Below are 23,470 nucleotides of genomic sequence, written 5' to 3'. Positions count from 1 at the left end.
ATATGAGAGGAAAAGGTCAACGTTAGTGCCAAATACTAATTCAAAATATCTGGAACCCAAGCAAAGGGAAAATGTAACTGCTGAAGAGAAAAATGGAAGTAGCTTGATGTATGCTATTGAGCCTTGAAAAAGAATATCAGAAGCCATGTACATTTTTCATAAGCAAGCTGAGAAAAGGGGAGAAAAGGGTAAGGTAATGCAATTACTATAATTTTTATTTCAATGTAGAAATTAAGCAGGTGTTAGAAAAAAAAAATTTACCTGTTCAGCTTTTGAAACTGGCAATAAAACACAGAAAAAGCATGAGCAATAAAGCAAGAGAAAGTAACACAGATGGTCACTCTACCTGTTTCTCCACTTTGACGACACGCCCTAACATGCTGACATCATCAGTTGTCTCATGCTCTGCAGGATTCTTTTCTCTGCTTCTTTTATCTGCTGTGATTTGTCCTTTCCCGAGAATTTGGTCAACGCTGAAAGAGAAACCAAAAGCTGTTGCCTATCCTGGAACTGGCATAGATATGGAAGTGTTTGCTATATTTATGAGTTAAAAATCACAGTACTTCAGGAAAGCACTCAAGGAAGAAGACAAACATAATTTTATTAATTAAGGGAAAAAAAAAGGAGTGATTTTTGAGCATATTAGACTACTTTTTTTTTGTTGGCACTAACCAGGAGTCAGAACTTAGCCATCATCTGGGAAAGTCAGGACAAGACTTACTGAAAGGGGGAAAGAGGAGGTGGCCTCTCCAGCAGCTTGATGTTGTGGAGAAACAGACATACCGGCGCCACTCCCAGCTCCCCCATCCTAACAACATCCACTCCTGGGATAGCTGTCAGTTTGAAGCAGGAATCCCTAATCTTCTTTGATAATGATAAATATGATGTAATGTTGTTTAGTTTGGTTTTTTTAATTACTATTTCTGGCAATCTCTAACATAAAACCCACATAAATACTACATTATCAGTAGTTCTCAATTTCTTTTATGTGAAAAGAAGAAGTATGGGATGGGAAAGAGGCAGTTCTCCCTTTTGACTAAAGTCCTTGTTTGCAAATGGACTTTACAGATAAAGGATTACCTTTTCTACTGTTCAGACTTCCATTTTCTGAGAAGAAATTTGGATACTTTTTTTTGTTTGTTTTTTCCCACCATTCAATTTCTGGCTCAGCTGTGTTCACAGAAAGAGAGGCTATGTAGCACAGAAATGTTAAACTTTGCCAATATACTTTATGCCGTGAATGACATTAGATGCTTATGCAGAGTGTAACTAATTCTTTCCTTACCGTGACTGAAGACTCTTAATCCTGCATAACATGTCTAGATGACCTGCTGAATACTGTTCAATGACATCTTTGACATCATATGGGCGAAGTGTTTCCTTAAACTTCCTCTTTGCAACATGAAACTTCATAATTCTGTGGGGGAAAAACATTTTATAGGTTAATTTTCAACAGCTGTGGAACCATAGGTATAGTTCACTGACAATATTTGATAGCTCATTTTTAAATGGAAGGTATTTTCAATGCAGCTTGTCCAAGTAAACTTTCACATTTTTTATTTTTTTAAGTACAAATGTACTGTAGCTATGTCTATGAATTGTTTGAGAGATTAGGTAACACTGTTTTAAAAATTGCAGACCACATTTAGTATATCAGTATATACCTGTTTGACCTTTTTGTGCTACGTATTTGATATTAAATGTACCAAAGTACACACCTGACTTAAACCTGGGATTAGTTTCACTGACTTGAGTGAGGTATCATGTCAGCTACATTTGTGCATAAGATACTTCTATTCTTGTTACAGGAAAGATTTCTTTAATGAATTGATTACACAAACTTAAATAACAAATATTGTTGTCTGGAGTTCATTTTAAATTCTTTGCTCTGCTCTTTGAGGGAAAAAACCAAACAACCGAATTAATTTTTCATCACTTTTTATTTTTAAATAAACACTCAGTCCTAAATATTTGTTTTCCACTTATTTGGATGACTTAAGATCAAATTTTGCCAGCTGAAGAGAAGTTTTCGTGTTTGTTCCTACTAGAATTATTGCTTAATTAGCATTCACAAGTTTTTCCTTGAACTTTACTACAGAATACTAACGTTTCAGATAATAGTAAATATCCAAAATTGATGAATGGCATATGTGTTTCTATGTGAGTCTTGCACAAGTTTCTGTGATATGTGACATGAACATGTGATGTCCCCATAGTATCTCTTCTTAGAATTGAAAGCTTGATATTAAATCACAAATTTAAACAATAAAAGTGACAAATTTAGAAAGTAAATGACAGTGAGATGATTTTCCTGGTCAGCTGGTAGAACCTGAAGTTTTCCTTTGTTTACCTAAGAACTGGGAGAGAAGACAAGGGATCAAATGTATTCTGGCCTGTGCTGCAGTGCTTATAAATTCCCATTAGGGCCAAACTGCTGATATTTGCTATCTATTGCAACTGAAAAATCAGAGGCTGTAAATTTGCATCCTATCCCAAATGCTAATATTCATGATAATGTAGCCCTCTGTGTTTATTATGATATGTATTTAGCAGCTGTAAGACAACAAATTATAATAAAACCCAAAACATGGCTTTCACACTCTGATAAAAATAGATTATTAATGGTTTTTAGTGGAATTTAGAAAGGCCATACTTCATATGAAGTATATATACTTCATACTTCATATTCAGGACAGATATGATAATAGGTATGTAGAGTTGCATTGATATATATTGATATTGAGCATATAGTATATAGTGATCCTCTACTGATTTTTGTATCATGCATAAATATTCTTACAGATAATGTCAGCCTTTTCTCACAGTACTTAGCTTGTTGGTATTTCCCATTCTGGTAACATTCAGTTAAATATGAGATTGTTTGTCACTGGTATAGAACTATGATTCTGATTATAGAAATTGAAAATGAAAAAGGCCTGTTAGGAGCAGTCCATCAACTTGACACTTCAGGAATGATCTTCATGCACTTTAAAACATATCAGATCATGGGCTTTCCTCTTTTGCATTAGCAGCTAGTTCTGCTAGTTCTGGCTTTTGGTGTCTTCTGTAATCTGTAAGCCTGTGAAGCTGTGCTGAATCTGGGATGTGGATTTTTTTTTTTTTTTTTTAGCTGTAAAATTATGCCAAGGTGCTGATTTATAAGACCCTAACAACCCAATCTTCTGAATCTAGTTCTTTATTGAGGTTACAAAGAATGAATGATGCAGCTGACATACAAGACAGGATGATAGTTTTGTTGTTATTGTTATTATGTTACCGTGGTCACAATGTTTTACTTCATGTGTTTAATAAAGTGAAAATATGAAACTCTATTAGAAAAGAAGAGCCAGATGATTATTGGCATAATTGAAGACAACTGAATTTACCACAACTGGGTGATTTTACAAGGGAAGAGGCAGAAGACTAATTTATATTAACAACCACAGAAGCTTCTTAATCAGGTAGCACAAAAGTCTTCATTACTACTTTTCAGCTTTATAACACTTTTTTTGCTTATCAAGGCAGTTTGTTCATAATGTTCAGAAGTCAAACAGAATTGAAAGCATCACAGCTGTATCAGTGAGCTGTAACTGTACTATTTCTGGTTTAGGTATTAGCTCTTGTGATTCCATCTTAATTAACTTCAGCACAGTTTGGAACAGACCCATATTCCTCACTTCTTTTTCTTCAAGAACACAAAATGTTACATAAACTGTGTAAAAAATATTGAACTATTAAAAAACTGTCATTTTGAAAGCCTGCAAGTTAATTAAGAAAAAGAAAAACAATTCTTTCAGTGATGGAGCCTTGCAACTGCTTTGCAGTTCTTAAATGTGGTTGAATCTCCATAGTTACTTAGTGTCAGTTTTAAAAACTCAGCTGGCTTCCTAAGTCTCGAAATCATTATGTAATTAAATTTCTTTACTGTCAAGGTGGTAAGACTCTGGAACAGATCACCCAGGAGAGTTGTGGATGCCCCATCCCTGGCGCTGTTCAAGGCCAGGTTGGATGGGGCTTGGAGTAAGTTGGTCTCAAGACCCAAGCAACCTTGGAGCGACCAAGTGCGACGTGTCCCTGCCCATAGCAGGATGGGTCAGAGCTAGATGGTTGTTACAATCATACAAACCATTGTATGATTCCTTGTGTTTGGACACCCATCCGGATAGATTATGTACAACCACGCAGACTGTGAGCTGCTGTGGGATAAAAACTACGGGAATAGCAGGTAACCTGTCGGTAGGAAGAGGGGAAAACGAGCACCAAGTCACACACGCCGCAGTTTGGAGCGTCAGCCCCGAAGGCGGCCGGGCGGCCAGGGCTGCCCTTCCCAGCCGCACCAGCAGGGGGCGAACAAGGCCCGTCACAGGCCAGTGAAACAGGACCGAGTTCTGCTAAGAATTAGTCATAAAATGTAGCTTATTTCAGTGATACATCCAGAGGAGAGCTGGGAAAAAAAAATCGTGGGTTGAAGCAGAACAATATAGAAAAGCGCTTTGTCTGAACTAGTACCTAAACCACAGGTCCTACTAATCTTTACTATACTCTGATAATTTGTAGAAAGTTACAGGTCTGATACCAACTTTTGTCCTATTGACCCATAGCCAAAAGCAGCACCCATTTCATTTATTTGTTCTCAGATGCAGGATCAGCATTACTCTAAAATTAGTGTTTTTTGTACTTGCATGTTGCATATATTCCCTGGCATTCACTGCATTTTAATTTGCATTCATGTTGCCCTTTCCAGTATTAAAAGCTGTTTTGCTTGCCATTTAGTGCACTTTCCTGAGACTGGCACCAAGTTAGAACATCCCTAATCCTTCGTGCAGCCTTCTCATACTCATGCCATTATTTTCAAAGCTGTGCCTTGTCAGTCTAGTCATTATCTCAGGAAGAAAAAGGGCTCCATTCTACTGGGATTAATGTAGAATCATACATGGTTACTGCCTTGAATATTAAATACAGGTAGGTTGTTTTATCCACCACCACATGAGGGTGACCACAGGTTGTTTGCTCACCTACCACATGAGGAAAGCAGGTGCATAGGGATTTAGCTTTGCTGGTGCCTCTGTCTCTCTACCCTTACCTTGCCAAATTTCTTCCTGGAAATACTGTATTCTGCAGAAGAGATCAGGATCCAACACAGGGAGTCCAGCAGACAAAGGTGCTTGAGACACAGCTCTGCTACATGTGAGGCAAGTGAGTAAGAATGGTCTTCTCCCTCATGTCTCAACCTGACTCATCTCCTAGCAGCCAGAAATATGATTTTCCCCCAGCTACAGTGCTGTCCTAGCCAAACACATGTGTAAGAGCCTTGCCTTGGCTCTGAAGACCATCTGGCAGAAAATAAACCATGTGTTTGGATTTAACAGAAAGAGGTGGTCTGAAACACTACATTGAACAAATTCAAAATGGCTACTAAAAATTTTATAGGTGTTGCAGGAACATTGTAAAGACTGAACATAAATGGTAAATTATATTTTCCATCTTTGTCTGTTAAATATGTATGACTGTTCAACAATACAGCTTATCAGCTCTAGAATTCTCAAGTTTCATTACATTTAGCTACAGTTTTTTCTTTTTTTCATTAGCAACAAATGAAAACATATCTTTGCAATCACTAGAGTTAAAGAGAGAAAAGACCTATTAGGTCAGTACGTTCATCTTCCTGCCATTGCAGTTATTTTCTCTTGCATACTTATTTATGCTTCTCAAATCTCATTTTATATTCCATAAATAGTACAGTAATTCCATCATTTCCATGTGGAAAGTATTATTGAAATGAGTGCTTCTTGCTACGGAAAATGATCAGAGATATCACAATATAGGGAAACAAGGTATCCTCATCGTCCTTTTAGTCTCTTTTATACACATTCATCATTGTGAGCTAACAGAGCTGGAAAATACAATGCTTTTTGTTAGTCTCCAGGATCTCTGCAGGATATTAGTGGCTTTTTTTTTTCACAACAAGATTGGGGGTGGTTGAGTAGCGCTGAAGAACCTGCTGGCACATGGATTCAGTGCACTGCTAGCAAGGACTGCTTTGTGCACTGCTCTGATCCCAGCTGGAGGCTGTGGATGAGCAGGACTGATCCTGGCTGGGCCCAAGGCACACCAGGCTTCACCACACTACCCATCTGTACCCTACTCACCCAACATGGTGCAAATGCATAGAGCAGCTTTTCCTCACTTTCCCTACTCCCTCAGCTGGTCTTTCCTGACAGAGAGCTTGTGAAGTGAGAGGGGATGGAACAGGCAGCACACAAGATAAAAGGCTCAGTTTCGGGGGCTTTGACAGTGGATCGAGAGCTTGACATGTTACCAGACAGGTTTGCCTGGTGTGTCTTCAGCAGGAGTAGTTGAGAGTCCTGTCTTTTTTAGAAAGGACCAAAATGTTGAGAACTATTTCAGGAAAGGACTGTTTTCTCCATCCTCTGTTTTGACTATAACAGAATGAAAATTTTGGGGTTTGTTTACTTAAAAACCTGTTTTGAAGAATAAAGTAGTCCTGGAAAAAATATAAGTAAACAAGGTCAAAACTGACACGATAGACTTTGGAATTACCAAAATGAAAAATTATAAATAATCCAGTTTTTTTCTTTTGCTATTACAAGGCTGTCCAACCTGAGATTAGGGAGCAAATTTTAGGTTCCTTGCACATAAAAAAAAACCCCACCCCAAATGTTTTGATTCCAAAACTGAGAGGACCTACCTCTGTAAACCCACAGGCATTAATTAATTTTGTTAATTTCATTTCCCCCTAAAACAAAGGGGTCATTTGTGTCTATGTAAAACAATTTGTACCCAAATCTAAGCAGGAAAAAATAATTAGTCTCCCTTATATCAATTTTTCAAGTTGATGTATCAAGAATGGATTCAACTGTCTGTGTTTATATTTGAGTTCTTTTCATAGTGTGTCATAAAACTATGCAAGTGCCTTCTGTCTTCGCCTGCTTCTGTATACCAGATGCATGAAAGGAAAACCAGCCTTCACCCTCCCCCACTGCCTTTGCAATTCAAAGCTGTTTCTAAAAACAAACTTCAAAATGAGGCACAAAGTTTCCATATAGGCAGATGTTATCATCTTGAAATTCTACAGTTACTATATAGAGTCTCAGATCCTTCTTCAGATGTTTGCATAGATCCCAGTGTAGTCTGGTAACAGATACTCTGAATAATCAGAAAGAGGTGTATCAGCTACCTGATGAACTGAATTATCAGTCTCTTGATTTTGAGAGATTAAAGTATAGCATATACAGAAGTCTCAAGATCATGACATATTACTGCTTTACAGATGTCAAACTAAGGTAAGTTTCTGAAGCAAGATGCATTTGTTGCTTGTAATCTTGCTAAACACTAAAATTTGCAGGGAGATGGGAGAGATTCATGGCTAATTGATGGCAAGTGGAGATTCTTCCTCTCGGCCTCAGTGGTGACATGAGTTGTTTTTCTAGTAGGCCAGGCATGCAGAGTAAAAGTTGGAGAGAATATAAAAATTTTATTCTCATCAGTTAAATAGTACATGATTGAAACAATCAAATCTTGCACCTTTGCTCTTCTTATTAGAACATTTCTCTGGATGGTACCGTGGAGAAAGTTTCCCAACTATATCCTTCACATTGGGTTACTTTCCATTTGAACTGATAATGACCAACACCACCAAGCAAAAATGCAGATGATGCATTGAACAATCCAGTGGCCCCTTAGAAAATGAGCTCCATGAATTAAATATTAAAATGTATAATCAAGGAATTTGGACAGTATGAAGAAATGGTTGCCCTTTGCCAGGACAAGTGGAAAGGTGCACCTGGAGCCAAGAGTTGTCCAGTCTGTTTAAAATGCAGCATCAGAGGGAAGCATCTTTGACACCTAAGTCAATGGATTATGCTGAGTGTTCCTAATGTGAGCATTTTCCATTTGAGGGAATAGGCTTGCCTTGTGGGTGGGTGTCCACTGTGAAAAAAGGGTTTCTGTCACCTGCTGGAACATTGCTAGCAAGAGATGTTTTTCAGCAATGGCGTTTGGGTTGCCAGTTGGCTGTGGACAAAGGCCTGGTATCTGAATTATCCTGTGAGGTCATTTCCAGGCAGGTTCGAAAATGGTAGGAAAAGATGTCTGCAAATGATCTGTCAAGCTGTCTGTGCTAGTAGAAAAGTTTTAGAAACAGCCTTACCCACTATCTGTCTTCATTTTACTCAATGGAAAAAGGGAAGGAAATGCAAGTAGCCCATATGTTATCACTGCATGAAATTGTGTGTTAAAATGCTCGAGTTTCTTCCTCCTACAGTGCTGAGAAAACACAGGCAAGGGTTTCTGTCCAGGAAAACATTGTCGTTCCATAGGTTTTTGCAGAAATTCCTTTTGGCTGCTGTCTGTCTGTCTGCCCACCTTCCTGCACCCGAGAAGGGTGCTGGGCACTGATGTGACTGTGATGCAGAGCCAGTGGGGTGACCCCCAGTGATAACCTGAGGTTTGCTGCCACCAGACAGGGAATGCTTGAGCTCTCCTTGCTTGTTGCTGTGCACTTTATGGTGGGGATTTTGACTGTCAGGATTTATGCTTCAAAATACTCTGGAAGATAAATAGCCCTGGGAGTCTTGAGAGGGTGAATGACACTTTTAAACTTTTAATGCAGGTAACTTTGTAAGTTTCAATGCAGTTTAATACTTTGTTGGAAAAGGAGACTACTTGTTTTAAATTATTTGGGTTATATTTAGTTTAGTGGATAGTGGTAGGCAAGGCTTTGGACAATTGAATGAATGTAATTATTCTGTTCTTACCAGAAGAAATTTGCAATAGAAGTAATCTGAAAAGTCTCAGGAATATGGAAATGCAATAAAACCCTACAATTCAATAAAACCTTTTAAAGGAAATAACTTTTCCAGGCAAGGTGATATGTATTCAGTAAAATTACATGAAATTGTAGTTTGGATAACATAAAATATAATGAAAAACAACATCCAAACAACATATAATATTAACTGCATCCATCTTCCTTTCTGTGTCAAATCATGTAACATTTGCAGATATCAAAAAACTGATAACAGAACTGATAAAATGTTTTAACTAAAATGGAAAAGAAGTGTAATATATTAGCATTAGTTATGTAACAAATATAGCCATGTAATAAGTTCAACTAACTATCATTTTATGAAGAGACAAGCAATTTATTAGTATCCTAACTAAAGAAAACTCAGGTGTTTATTCATTCAATATTTTCTACTCACCTGATAGCTCTAATAACAGTTTTAAGAGCAGGGGTGAGATCTTCTACAGACACATCACACTGGCACCCTTTGTCATCATAAACATCATCTGTTCCAAGACTGGTGTCAGCTGCAAAAGACAAGAGCAGACTAAGTAAGACAATTTAAAACATCTCTTCCTCAGTGTTTTCTAACAGCCTGCACAGTGGTTCTGGAAAAAGAAGAACTACATATCAAGCATGACAAACCTCCATCAGTTTATGAACTATATGATGGACTTGTGTGTATCTATGCTTGGTTCATAAAATTCCTTAGTAGTGCCAGAGTAAATAGTAAAAATTAGGAAGGAAGAATGCCCTATTATTTTTCAAACTAATTAATAGCTGAGTACCAGCATGTTTATTCCTGATGTCCCCTGGTTTTTCATCACATTCTCTGTTTTATGGGAAAGTGGTGAACTATGAGATATAATGGCAGAATCAAAAGATGCTAAAGTTGTATTATGACGGTTTTACCACTATGGATCAACCTGACGTTGAAGACAAAGGAGAAGATCCATTTCATTTAATAAGCAGGCTATGGAATGACCCAACACTTTATTACAGGTTAAAATAAACAAAATACTTTTTTACCAAGAATGAATAATTGCCACCTTTAAACCTCAGAGTCATGTAGGTATTTCAGGCTTCCTTTGCCATAGAAGCTTAAGCCAAGTTCCTGTGTCTATTTACCTGGAAAAAAGTGGATCCTTTATAATTTCCTAAACACCACCTCTGCAGAGTTGCCATCTGGGAATTAGCTAGAAATCTCAAAAATGTCCATTGTACCTCAATACATAAACAAAACAGGTACTGATGCATGAACAAGTGGGTTACAAGCTTAAAACGTGTGGAATGCAAATTGAACAAGAAGGACAGGGTCATGGATGCCCATACATCATCTGTGTTTCAAAGGCACGTGAACTACAGGAAAATTCTTTGGAGGAGGTGCTTTTCCTCCCAAATCATCTTTCTTCAACTTCATAAAATCCAAATGCCCAGAAGAATTTCACTCAAGGTTAGCGTATTTCATCACATAAGTGTCTCTGCTTCATGAGGAAGAGAGTGTAAAATGAGTGACATGAAACACAGGAAAAAAGATGGGATTAAGTGACCCTCAGTAAGAGAATAGATTTGTTCCCAGTCCTAGGTTGCTGCCTCATTCATGCTGTTATTTAAAACAACAGGTTTAATCATTCAGAAACACTTCAAGTAAATAATTTCAGGGGTTTAAATTATAAGCAGATTTGAAGCACAGTCAGACACAAATGATTACAGGACATTCTTTCAAATTCCTTTTTCAGGAAGACTGCAAGTTAAAGAAGAAAAATATTACTTGTCAGTCAAAAGAGACAAAAATGTCATGGTACCTTCTAAATCTAATAGGGATGCCATCTCGGCATAAACAGTTTTGTACTTAGCATCTTCAGGAATTGCTGCATTATTTTCTTCACAGATTTAATGTTCAATCTTACTTTTTTTTTTTTTTTTTTTTCTTTTTTCAATGAGTCTGGCTAGTTCATTACCTTTGGGAACATATTTTTTTTTTGTTAGTGTTGCTGAACCAGTATGAGAAACATCTGTAGCTTTTAATAACAGATGAATTCATCTTTGACAGATCAACTTAATAAAGAAAGACGGCTTATAGCCAATATTTAAGTCTACATGAAGCAATCAAATGCAACCATTAAAAATTAAGTTTTAAATTGTAAAAGTGAAATTTTCATACAAAACTTTGAAGTCTCTCCTTCCATGCTATTACTGTAAGTCATGACTACAACAATGCCAGGAATGTTTTTTCCTTGCACTCTTTCATGAGCTTCACTCCTGACTCGGCTTATCTTATTGATAAAATATACATCTCTCCACCCATCCTGCCTCAATAACATTTGGATCCCTGCCCAGAAATTTGACTAGCTAAAATAAACTTTATAATTAGTTTGATAGGTACTACCGAAACCACCATCTCAGGACATGCTAAATATTCCACAACACTAACTTTCCAGGTGTCACATCTGATCAGCCTCTCCAGTTACCTCTCCCAGTGTGGAAATCTCCCAGCTAATTTATAAGTGCCATATTAAAACCAGAGCTTTTTATGTTACTAGTATTTCCAGAGACTCTCTAAGGTTTGAATTTATTCAGTTATGCCAGTAAATTAGGAAAAATACTGCTCAGATCACAAGAGCTATAGCCATCTAAACCCAGTGAAACAGGAGACTCCTACCTGAAAGTTTAAAGTAAACATGTTTCTGTATGGTTGTCTCACGGATACGGTTCCTGGGTCCTTTGCCAAGTGCAGTGTCATTAATGAAAGGGCTTCCTTACCAAAGTATATCTCTGCAGAACTTTTTTGAGAACTGTGTGTTACAATTATAGTGTTCCATGTTGCTCCCTTATGGATAAAAAAACTCGGCAAAATTTTTAGACAGATGCTGGACAATTCTTATAAATTTAAGCCAGCTTTAATAAGAAATGCTGCTCATAATAAATCAACTTTTTTTCTTTCTAATATTCCACTGATAAGAATTTCCTTCATTGTGGCAGACACTCAATACCACAGGTCAATAAAGCTTGTGAAAAGCTAGCCTTGTTTGATTCCTATGGGAAACATAAATGTTTCTTTAGGCTACTGAGCAGACCTGGGAAAAAGTTTGGGAAATGCGTAGTAGCAATTTGGAGAAAAAAATCCAGCTTAAAACACCACTGAAATCAAAGTTCACATTCTTACGAATTTTTCCAGTGGAAGCTCATGTTGTGTACCACATAGTTACGAGGTGAGATGTACTTGCACCCTTTCTGTCGCTCTTGAGTTCACCGTTGAGGTCAGGGCTGAGTTGGGGTCAGTTTGGCTGCTTTAGCAGCTCCAGCTGTTCAAACCTCTGCCAGCTCCCAGATGGGGCTAAGCTATGTTCTCCAAGCTGCTATCTGTTCCCAGAGAGAGCCCTTCCTAGGCACTAGTAGGGCAGCTAGACCTGCCAGTGCCAGCTCATGCCTAGCCCTGCTCACATCTACATCTTCATCCTTCCCCACGCCTTTTGTCTGTACCTTCTGCTCTCCAGTGGGGCAGCTGTGCATGTTCCAAGTGGGTTCCACAAGGAACTGTGGGCAGCAGCTGCTTTGCACGAGCCTGGCTTCACTGCCAGTCTTTCCTAGGGTTAGCCCCGGTCTTTCTCTCCAGGAGCCTCTACCACAAGCTAGCTAGGGCTTTCAAGTCTGTTCCTTGGGCAGCTCAGAAATATGGCCTCAATGATGCCCAAAATGTCTTTTAATACACATTTAGAAAAACCCCTGCATGTCTCTTTGAGAAGGGCTGTCAGTCTACTTGACAATGCAGACCTTTTTCTAATACCAGCATATTTAGAATTCAGTATGTGTTTTGATCTTAAACAAATAAAGTGATTATTTCACAATTGATGATGCATCTGTCATTGTCTTATAATCTTTGACATTATTTACTTTGGGCTACTGTCTGGTCTTTGCCACTTTTTAATTTCTTCCTGAACAGTCTTTGATTCAATCACACAGCAAACCAGCAATTACCAAGAAATAGAAGAGGTATGCACAAATCAGTAAAATTGTCTTGATATTTTGCTGGTTTTTACAGTATTTATGCATTTTTAATGCAAATTTTAGTCATTTTTGATCACTATAAATGAATGGAAAAAAAAATTTAGGCTGTTCTAAAACATTATATGTCACCAACAAAAAAATTTACAAGTTTCTAGCTGCATTTCACATGGCTCTGTGCAAACGTTATTCACAAGGCTTGATTCATTATATCTGTAAATAGTATGTCCTTTCTTAGAAGTGTTTTCTGTTGTTTAATAATATGCTTTGGCATTGGGGAAACTGATGCTGTTCTCTCATAGCTTCTTGCTCTCAGTGTCAATAACATTCAAGTAATTATCTGCCTGTTAAACAGAATCAAAAAGATTTTTTACTTTGTTTTCTGGGAACAGCAATATGCTAGCAACAATGATCCAGGATTAATAAGTTTGTGGGCCAACACAATGAATAATCAATCCTATGGAAGTGCTTCTGACATAGTGACTGGTACAGTGATCCAAACATAGACCTTTTGACTCATTTTTTGGAAGCCTTCAGAAGCACTTAGATCTTACTCTGACTGTGCAAGAGGTAGTTAGAGTTCTTCATGTGGATGATATAAATAATTTTGCTGAGGCTGACAACCCATCATCTCATAGAAACCACCTCTGTGCAAAACCAATACAACATGTCAAAATCTCAATAGGTGCCTGAAGTTGATAACCTGCATGTTACTCATGCTTATTCATGTTACAACACAGTGTTGTGTTGACTTGGCTAAAACCACACTGGTTTGGAAAAATACCTGATTGATTTTGATTGAAATGTATGACTGAAGGTGAAAATTGGATGGTGGCCTAATTTTCACAGGTGCTGAGTTACTTTGAGCCATAGTTTTTGACTATTATTATCAAAACTGAGAGTTTGAGTTGGAAATTGAAGTCCAAGCAATTAATAATGCAGCTCCACAGCCTGTTCTCCACCCTACTCAGCCGTCTCATGTGAGTGCACAGCTGCTCTGGCTGCCCAGGGCAGCAGTGCTGGGCACCCCAATGTGATGCCCTCATCTCTATACTCATTTTCTGTTTGAGTGGTCAGAAAGAAAATGAGTAGGTAATTCAGTGCATCTAACTTCTGGGAAAATAAATTTGGACATAAATTCAAAGCTTTTGGGGGACAGATTGTCCCTGTGGGAGGTGCCAGTGCATAGGTCTGCTGCAGCAGGGGGTCCAGGCAGCTGCTTTATTATGAGACTCCAAACTGCCTTAGTCTCATGTGGCTACTGAGCTCAGAAGAACCCTCTAGCCCAAGAAGCAATGCCAGCAGCTTAATAATCTCATTATTCATTCTTTCAGCCTCCTATGTGAGCAAATAGGGCCTCTGTTGTGCTAGTCTATGTAATGCCTAGGGTGTCTGCAAGGTAGGTGAATTTCATTCAACTTTACCCTTTGAAGTACCTTTCTTCACCATGAGCATTTACTGTGGTGAGTTAGGGATTTTAACCTATATTCTCTAAAAAATAGAGATACCCTGTACATATTTCGTAATATTTCCACAGATGCTATAATGCATAGAATGCTTCACAAAATCTCAATTACTTTTTCTCCCCCCCCAAAATTATTCTACATACAAACGTCTTGATGGTTTATGTTCATGTGATTCATGCAATCTCCCTTTATAGGAATGAAATGTGTCTTAGCCTAGTGCCTTTGTTTAAATATGTTTCATGAAACTTCTCACCTCTTCACAAGTTCTCATTATTTTCCTGTTTGTTAGGCCCTTCAAAATATAAAATCCCTTCACTACCCCTGTAACTGATTTTCTTTCCAATTTGCCTTTGCTTTAAAACATCAACAAGCTGACTCAATATGTAGTTCATGCACTTTGTTTTACTTTGATTGCTCACTAAGTTCCATAGGAAAAATCAATTGAAGAAAGCAACACTAATTGTGATGGAACAAAATCATACTTAATAATGAGCCCAAAGCTCCCCCAGAACGGGAAAGGCTACAGCCCATGTTTACATGCTTTCCAGAGCAGAGGCCAGAAAAGGGAAGCCCAAGGGAGTGAATTATGTATTTATTTCCTTGATCTCTGGAAAAAGAAACCAACAAAAGGGAAGACTTTGTTCTAATCAAGAAAGAAGAAGGCAGAACAAGTACTTCTGTGATTTTCTCTTCACATTTATAAAATGACACCAAAATCCCTGATCGTAGACAACAGTGTTCAAGTGGAAAAATTAAGAAAGAAGGAAAAAGACTGACAACATCTAAAAATATTGTTTACAGGGAGCTTTTATGAAATGGTAGCCATTTCCATGCTAGAAAGAAATTTTCAGTAAAGGAAGGAAACAGGTGCCTCCTGTAAGGAGGAGCATTTTTGCATAAGATTGTAAACTTTGCCTTCTGCTCTGCTGGCTGTACCGGTGGGGAGTTCAGTAGTGCTGTATCAATAGCCCATTCCTTGTCTTTCTTCTGAAACAGACAAAGCATTCCAGATGAGGAGGAGAAGAGGACATCACTGAGAATTCCAGTGCAATGTGAAACAGGGTATCTTAAAGAATATCCCTAGCAACATTATATATGTCAAAGAATTTCTGAAAATCCTCTTACTTGGCTAAAATGGAAGAGAGAATTGGTGGAAGGTTTTTTACATATTCTGGGTATAATGATATAGTTTCCTTTCTCTGTAAGTGCATTTTTTCTTTTTTTTATTTTTTTTTTTTTAAGGTCAGAAACCTAATTTTGATCAGTTATCATATAATGCAAGTAAGTTCCAAATGTCTAAAATTCTAGCTATTCTAAAATTCCCTCGAACAACTCTCAATTATCTTTAGTTATTATTTAACTTCTCAAAAATTTCTGCACTGGCAATATTTCATGGAACACCTTCCACTACTTAATTAAAAAGGAATCCTTTTAATTTTGAATGATGATATGGAGGACCAGTAGACTTTCTAAAAACAATTCATTAAATGCACAATAATTATGTTGTTCAAAAGACTTATTATAAATAGTAGCAAATTAGCCAGCAACTTTAGATGGCCATGTGAGAAAAGTAAAAGAAGGTGACTCTAAATCTATGGCTTTAATGTATTTTTAGATATATGTTTCTGTTATTTTTTTATATAGCACATCCAGGAAGTAAAATAAATTGCAGATACATATGATAGTATCTGGAACTGTAGATTAATGAGCAAAATGTCACACTTAATTTACTGTTTCCCTGCAAGACCTTGTAGCGCACATCACTTGTTATATGTCTGATATTCCATAAGGTCCTCAGAGGTTCCATGCCCTGTCATAGACAGGGGCAAGGGTTAGAGGATGACAGCTGTTTTAGATTCAGGTGTCTACAAGATAGTCCTGTATTTTAAAAAGCCATGAAGGATTTCCTTAGTAATGTTTCATAAAAATAAAACTATTCCTCAGATGTTTCAGATTTGGTGCAAGTGGGTTACATGTGGTTGAGACGTTTTATGAGCATCCTCTCAAAATTAGTTCTTATCTAATTTGTATAGTCTTCACTGCAGATGAGGGTATCTGAAACCCATGCAAATCATACTTCTGTGTGATGGTCTGCTACTGTTCCTCACAGAGCTAAGATTAATAATCGTTCACCTGAGACCACTGAGTCCAGTGAGCAATGGTGCACAGCAAGTTCCTCAAGAGGTATCATAAAGGAAGAGACTAAATTGTGGTCTCGTAGGGCCAGGACTTTGGTTGGAATAAATTAAAATAATGCCTCAAAACCAATGGCCTGTACTTATTTACACAAAAATGGCTCAGAGCTTAGATCAGAATGTCAGATCTTCCTAGTTAATTACAGAGGCAATGGTAATAAATGAGAGCTCTATCTGCTCTATGGAAGGCAATAACAAGAAAATAAATCTCTTGTCTAGCACGGATTGATATATTGCTAATAAATTTCATTCAAGCTTTGACAACATGCAGCTTCACTTTGAATCAGCAAATTTAAGCTTAGATGTAGAAACAACCCAACTAAGGATTTCTGCCACATCAAGTGAACCTTATCCAAGGTCAAGCTGTTTATGCTACTGAAAGGACAACTTGTCATTTTTGCAATACATAAATTACATGGTAGTAGCTGAGGACATGGGGGCTGAAATGCACAATTGCATTCTTTCCATGGCTGTTATAATATACTCTACCCTGAGGATTTTGTGCAAGTACTCTGTGGGGAATGAAAGGCTAGAGGTCATGTGAGTGTATAATGTTTGGGGATGGTGCAAGAAATCAAATATTTCCTTAGAGAGTTCTTTTTAATTAATCAAATGAAATATGTTTGTAATATCTCCAGTGCTGAATGCTTTTGATGTTTTATTCAAAAAGCCACACAATGTCTCTAGGTTACAGTAAAGGCACAATAACTCATTCAGAGGCTTAGAAGCATGGGATGGTAGAAAACAAATGTAATAGGGCATTTTTCTCCCTCACAGAAAACTGCATCCACAACATAATATTGGTTCATTAATTCAGCTGTGGTGGTGCAAGACACATGATTTAAGCAGAAAAGGTTCTGTTCCTCAGAAAATAAGGCAAGCAGAAAACAAAACAGGACAGGCACACCATTGTAAAGAAGAGATTTTGTGCAGTTGAGTCTCAGTGGATGGATACACAACGTACAACAAGGTGCAGGCACAGTCCCTTAAGGAAGGCATGCTTAACCTGTACTGTTTAATAACTAGCACAGACCCTGTCATGGCCCTGCTAGTGGGTATTCTCATGCTCTGGGCACCGCTACCCACAGAAGTCTGGCTGCAGCTTCCCTGTTGTTGTTAACAGGGACCAAAGCCCGAGGAAGCACCGCATGAGGAGGCCTTGGGGCCAGAGGTAGCTCCTGGCTCACTTTGTGTACACGTGCAGAAGGGGCCGTGAGTGGCTCTAAGGTCAGACAACACCTTTGCCCATGTGACATAGTATCCCTTTGAGGAAGGCTCTTCCACGAGCCTATACAATCCTTTTTAAGTGTGTGCTTTGTAAAGCTTCACTATGTACCATTCTTGATTGGTGAAAAGTTCCCTTTCATCTGCCTTATCCTAATAATTCCCTTTTAGGCAGATAACATGGATTGGAAATTCAGTATTCTGGCACCTTTATTAATTTATGCAGAGTCCCCTCTTCAACAAGATTTCTGGAAGCTGTGAACCACATGTCACCAGAGGCTGCACATGTATTTAAAAACAGATTATGTAAGTCTTGATATTCACTTTCACTCCCCTGAGCCATTGTTAAATGCCCTAGAAAACATCTCCACTCAGGCCACCAAAGACTTCTCTAACCATCAAACCCCTCTCAGGTTTGGATTCCATTTTCCAATGCACATATATAACTGAATTAATTACTGCTGTTTTCAGACCAAATTTGTCAATGGCAATAAATGGTTTACAGGCAGTTTCAGAGGATTGTTACTAACAATAAATAAAGCCATTTATGCAATGGTTTTGGTCATACTGTTCTAAGACTGCTATGCCAAAATCCTTTTGGGAGATATCCGTGGCTGGCTTAAGTGTTTTATTTGCTGCCAAGAAATTCTCCTCCTATTATTTTAATATGCAGTGGGGGAGTGCTAGAGTGTTTGTTGCTGGGTAGCCTAAGAGGCAAGCTACTACATTTTCAATCAGGTTAGCCTTTTAGCTGCCCCCATGAGATCCTGTCTGGGCTAGAAATCTCCCTTTACAGTCCAGTTTCTAATTGCTAATGTTGAGTTTCTCCAGCAGTGTCTTTCTGGTGGTTTTGGCCCAGATTCCATCCATGTCCTTACCAGAACTTAGTCAGCACTGCAAAGTCTCTGTGTTGACAATCTATCTGCCTTAAATCATCCTCATATGCTAACAATTTTCCTTCCTTTTGGAATCCTCTCCTTATATATTTAAGTATTTTCTTTACTTTCACACCGAATTCAGTCCTCTGTCTATGCAGAGCATTTACAGCTCCACATCCCATGAAATGTCTTCTGTCTTCTCTTTTGGAAGAGGAAGTTCATAGTAAGGCTATTTTTTTCACTGATACTAAGTTTTGACACTGGGCTGGGTATCCAGCACTATGTTGTCACGGCCCCAGAGATGTCCTGTAATGTAATTTCTTCTCCCACCAAACAACTTACAGAGATGTAGGATTCACCAGAAGGACCAGCCGTTCAAGGGTCCTGTTTTGTCCCAAGATTTCACCCAGAAAAATTTGGCTTCTAGTTTTGGCTTGATGATTGGCCTGACAAAATAATTAATTATTTGGCTGGGGAATACCTTCAGGAGGAAGCTGGAGTATCTGGTAAGCAAGAGATAAGAATAATATACTGTTTTTTTCACCCAGTGAAAAATGCAAGATGTTCTAAATTAAATACATCATCTTGAGATCTTTTTCACTGAGCTGTCAAATGCAGAAAGCATCAAGCTATGAAGGAAAAGAAAGAAAAAGAAATCAAGGTTAGTAGTGTCTGACTTTTCCTGCAAAAGTTTGGGTAAGGCAGCAGGGAGCTGTCTCTCAGCAGTGAGCACACTGGACATCTCTCTAATCATACTGGTCCTAGAAGTAATTGGATGAGGTCCCAGAATGGAAACTTGGCATTTGCCTAAAGGCTGGAGACAATGGAAGCTGTTCCTTCTGCCACAGATGAGAAATTGGTTGTATCTGTTGGCCCCAGTTCATAAGGGTGGACTAGTAGCTGGAAATCACTGACCAGGAAACAGGCTGTGCTCACCCTGAGGAGCGGGAAGATCTTCAAGGGTTTACGCACAGCAATGAGTGCTCTGTTGTTGTTACTGTCTTTTATCTGCTGATATACCCAAGGTGCTGTTTATGCCACCTTTTCCGTGAGAGGGAAACAATCAGAGGCAGCACGATCCACTTGTGCACATTCTTGTTACTGATGAAAATATGTACAGGACAAAATAGGGGACATGCTGAGGAAATGCTTCTATGAAAAATGGGCTGATGAAAAACGAAACAGGTGCTTCAGTGAGGGGCAGACTGCAGAGATGGGGGAAAAGTGAGACACTGATACTCTGAGAGAGTATCTGCTCAAAAAATTACTTTCTTCTTAGGTCACTTCCAGGCACAGTGTGAGTTCCAGGGTTTTAACCTATAAAATTGCTTCTCATGCGGTTTGGGGAAGATACTTGTGCTTTATAAGTGATAATGTAGGAAGTTTAAATTTAGATATGGTAGCTTCAACCACTATCCTGCCTAGAACATTTCTCAGTTCCCATTGTGGCCTTGTCTGAGCCTTACATCAGCATGAGACCCAGGCTAGGTCACACAGCCCCTGTGATGCAGCTGCCATGGGACATAAGCCAGGGCCTGTGCCCCAGCATGGAGATAGGAGTGGATAGCAGTGGTCAGTGGAGTGGAGCAATCTGGATAGCATCCTGGTAGCTGATACACCACAGCAGCTCACTGTACCACAGACAAATTTGGAATTTGTGCATCTGAGACATCTCCATGGGGGAGAGCTAGCCTGGAATGACCTTAGCAAATACCACTGGTTTGTTTTGGTTGCCCTCCAGGAAATGTTTATTTACCCAGACTTTTCCTGAAGAGATCTGTTGTATAGAACATCCTCACTGAGGGATGGGGCATTGCAGTTCAATGAGTATTTTGCAATCTACATGTTTATGATAATATGTGCTCTTAAAAAGGAAGCGACATCAAGATTGCACTTCTGTCTAATTAGTCGTACTACAATTGTTGGATGTAGCATGCATGATTGCCAGTGTAGAAAGAGGTTGTACCTTTCCCATTCAGGCAGGGTCACTGCATTCGGTGGAAGTCAACCAGTTTGTTTCCCTTGTTTTTTACATGGAGGATACCATAAGAAAGAACAAAAGATTCATGGATTGGGACATATGGGAATGAAGAAACCCAAAACAAAATCCACTGGGGCAGCAGTACCCCCAGAGCTATGTGAGTGCACCTTTCAGTGCTGGACCTGTCCCATACAGGGGTCAGTTGCACCTGGTTCTGTCAGCTCCTGCCTGTCAGGGGGCTGCTGTCACCCAATTTGGTGCTCCTTGGTTAGAGGAGTCACTGACTTTGTTTTGGTGAGCTTCAGCATATGAAGATCCTTGCCTCGTTAATTTAATGCCAAATTAGACTTCAGCTAGAGAATGGATCAGCATAGGAGGCAGCCTGAGGGAAAGGCTAGGCTGCCTGATGGAGGTTCAACAAGCCATTTTCACCAAGACCCACCTCTTTACATTTTAGGAGTGCTTCCTACATCCAAAATACCCTATAGAAAGCAATACATAAAAGCAATAACACTGGTTTTGTTTGCTAAATCTACCTGCCTTATAAAGCCAGATACAACCCCATAAAATTTAAAGCATCCAGTAGCATATTTTACTGGGACTCCTCTGCCTGAGGGAGCCAGTTCTGCACAAGCTGTGCTCTCAGCTGGCAAAGGTACAGACAGTGCTGGCTGTGCTGTGTGGACCACCAGCAAGAGGCAGCAGCTGAGCTCAGGACTGGGAGAGGGGCCATGACAGGGGAGCTGCTGCAGCCAAATCCCTGGGATGCTTGTAGTCCACTGTGACTTTACATAGTGACCACTTTTTCCACCAGTTACTCTCGATGCACCACAGACATGATTTATTATTAAAAAAAAAAAAAAATCACATTATTGGGCTCTTTGAAGCAGACTAGCCGGTTTGTGTCTCTGGCCCCAAAGAGCAATTCTTTCTGCCTTCCTAAAATGTGTACAATCACTGCACAAGTGGCCAGGAGTGTGAGCAGCTGGGAGCAGTGTGCAATGGCAAACAAGGGGGGAAAGGCTCCTACCATCGACCATGGGTTTGGGCTGGGAGCTCTTCAGCCGCAGCGAGGGCCTGAAGCGGGTTCTGTCATTGAAACTCCAGCTCTTCTGGACTTTGGTTGGGCTGCCCTCGGTGGCAATGTCAGCACTTGGTGACCGGCGATCTCCGACTGAAGATTGTCTGTTTTTTATACTTTGACCTCGAGGGCTGGCCATCCGGACCCGCTCCTTGAAACTTAGCTTTTGACTGTGAGAGAGAGAAATATATTTTATTTCATAGTTACTTCATTTCTTTTTTCTATTGTATAATTATTGAAAATGTGTAAAAAAATGTCACTGGTATGAATCTGTTTCTTACACACTTTTATTTTCATTGAATATATTTCATTTGTAACTGGAACTGATTTGATGTAATTGTTTTTTGATAGAAGCATTAGCATTTGCAATCTATCATACAGTACAGAATAACCTTCTAAAGGAAATTAAAAATAACAAATAGAAACAATTTCACCCAATTATTGTGCTTTAATCTCTATGATTTTTTTTCTATTCCTTGAACTTGAAATAGGTTTGTTTCCATCTTAGTCAGCCAAGGTCAGTGCATTTCTGACCATATCTTCAGATAAACAAAACCAAAATGTATTTTATTGTTACTGCATGCCATGTAATATTGTCTGGTTTGGGGTCTTCTTAAGCAGGCCAAAATAGTTAGTGTATATTCATGCTTTTTCAGGATGTGGCACTTCCAACATTTCATATGCATGATTAGTGATCACTCATATCCAGAATTCCTTGTTAGAGCACTAACTTGGACAAGACAAAACCAAAATTAATAAAATATCCAAGAAACAGCGTGATGACTGATTAATGGAAATGTAATGATACGTTGTGTGCTCCTTGAAGTCATTGCTGAAGATTAAACTGGGAGCTGACTATGTGCAGGTGGTATGGACAGGTACCAGAACCCATCCAAGCTCATGACTGTGTCTGCTGCATCAGTGGTGACCCTGTGGTCTTATGGTTGACCAATTGTAAGGTTGGTTTTTTTTTTTCCCCTGATGTGCTTGTAATCCTCCCCTCCAGTCAGCTAAACGTGGGATTTGTAGATTTTCTGTTTCTCAGTGCTTAAATTACCTTTGTCCAAACATATATGATGAACATCCTGTGGTCACTGTGACTATCTGCCTATCCTTTTTCATTATTTAACATTTTTGCCTTTGTTTGTCCCTTTCTGTAGCAGAAGACACAAAGGGGAAACAGAGAAGTAGTCCGATACCAAGGTTTGGAAACCTTGTTTTATGCAAGGTTAAAGTCAGTTGGTTGAGCAAGGAATGGTCACCTTGATCAGTGGTCCTGTTCTTTCAAGGGGAGAGGTGCTGGAGGCAGTGCAGTGTCTGTTCATGGCATGGTGTTACTGGGACTTGCAGTCCTACTGCCCTGGTATAGGCTTTGCAGGGGGGGCTTTTGAAACAACTTTAGCAAAGACTGTCTACCTGAAAAATATGTTGGTTCTTGAAGGTAAGACACTCTCTCTCAAGGTCTTTGCATTTAATTTCAGCATGCCCATAAGATGTTTTGAACAGAAACAAATCCTGCAGCTAATTAACTAGTGCTAATACAGACTATGTGGTTCTCAGATGTTTAATCTACTGCACTCTGAAAATACAATGTTAATATGTAATTATATGAAATGGAAAGTAGTTATAAACCTCTGTGGATGTGAAATGTTGAGATGAACATATCTTTGTCCATGCACAGCAAAGCATAGCATTTCAGTCTGAATGCAAACATCACTGCGAGCAGAAAGGATGCAGTTTGTTGCAGGCAAAACACATGCTGGGATGCTTACAATGCAATAATTTTCAAGAATACTCAAAAATGACCACATCAACAGAAAGATTATTAGATAAA

General features: G+C 38.9%; 1 protein-coding gene across 4 annotated transcripts in view; it reads right to left on the bottom strand.

The window, feature by feature from the left end:
- KCNQ5 (potassium voltage-gated channel subfamily Q member 5) overlaps nt 1-23,470 on the bottom strand; it is a 282,191-nt gene that overhangs the window by 5,528 nt on the left and 253,193 nt on the right. For 3 of the 4 annotated variants that reach the window (XM_058834706.1, XM_058834707.1, XM_058834708.1), the window contains 4 exons: nt 21,586-21,806; nt 9,225-9,333; nt 1,286-1,417; nt 347-473 (listed from right to left, as the gene is read on the bottom strand). In XM_058834706.1, coding sequence (XP_058690689.1) covers nt 347-473; nt 1,286-1,417; nt 9,225-9,333; nt 21,586-21,806 — 589 coding nt within the window. Of the gene's footprint in view, nt 1-346; nt 474-1,285; nt 1,418-9,224; nt 9,334-21,157; nt 21,166-21,585; nt 21,807-23,470 lie in introns of all 4 variants that reach the window. The other variant, XM_058834709.1, reaches the window with a different exon arrangement.

Source organism: Poecile atricapillus, chromosome 3 (genome assembly GCF_030490865.1).
Source record: "Poecile atricapillus isolate bPoeAtr1 chromosome 3, bPoeAtr1.hap1, whole genome shotgun sequence".
NCBI classification, from domain to species: Eukaryota; Metazoa; Chordata; class Aves; order Passeriformes; family Paridae; genus Poecile; species Poecile atricapillus.
The sequence above is the reverse complement of the archived record's forward strand: the minus strand, read 5'-3'. Positions and strand labels throughout refer to the sequence as shown.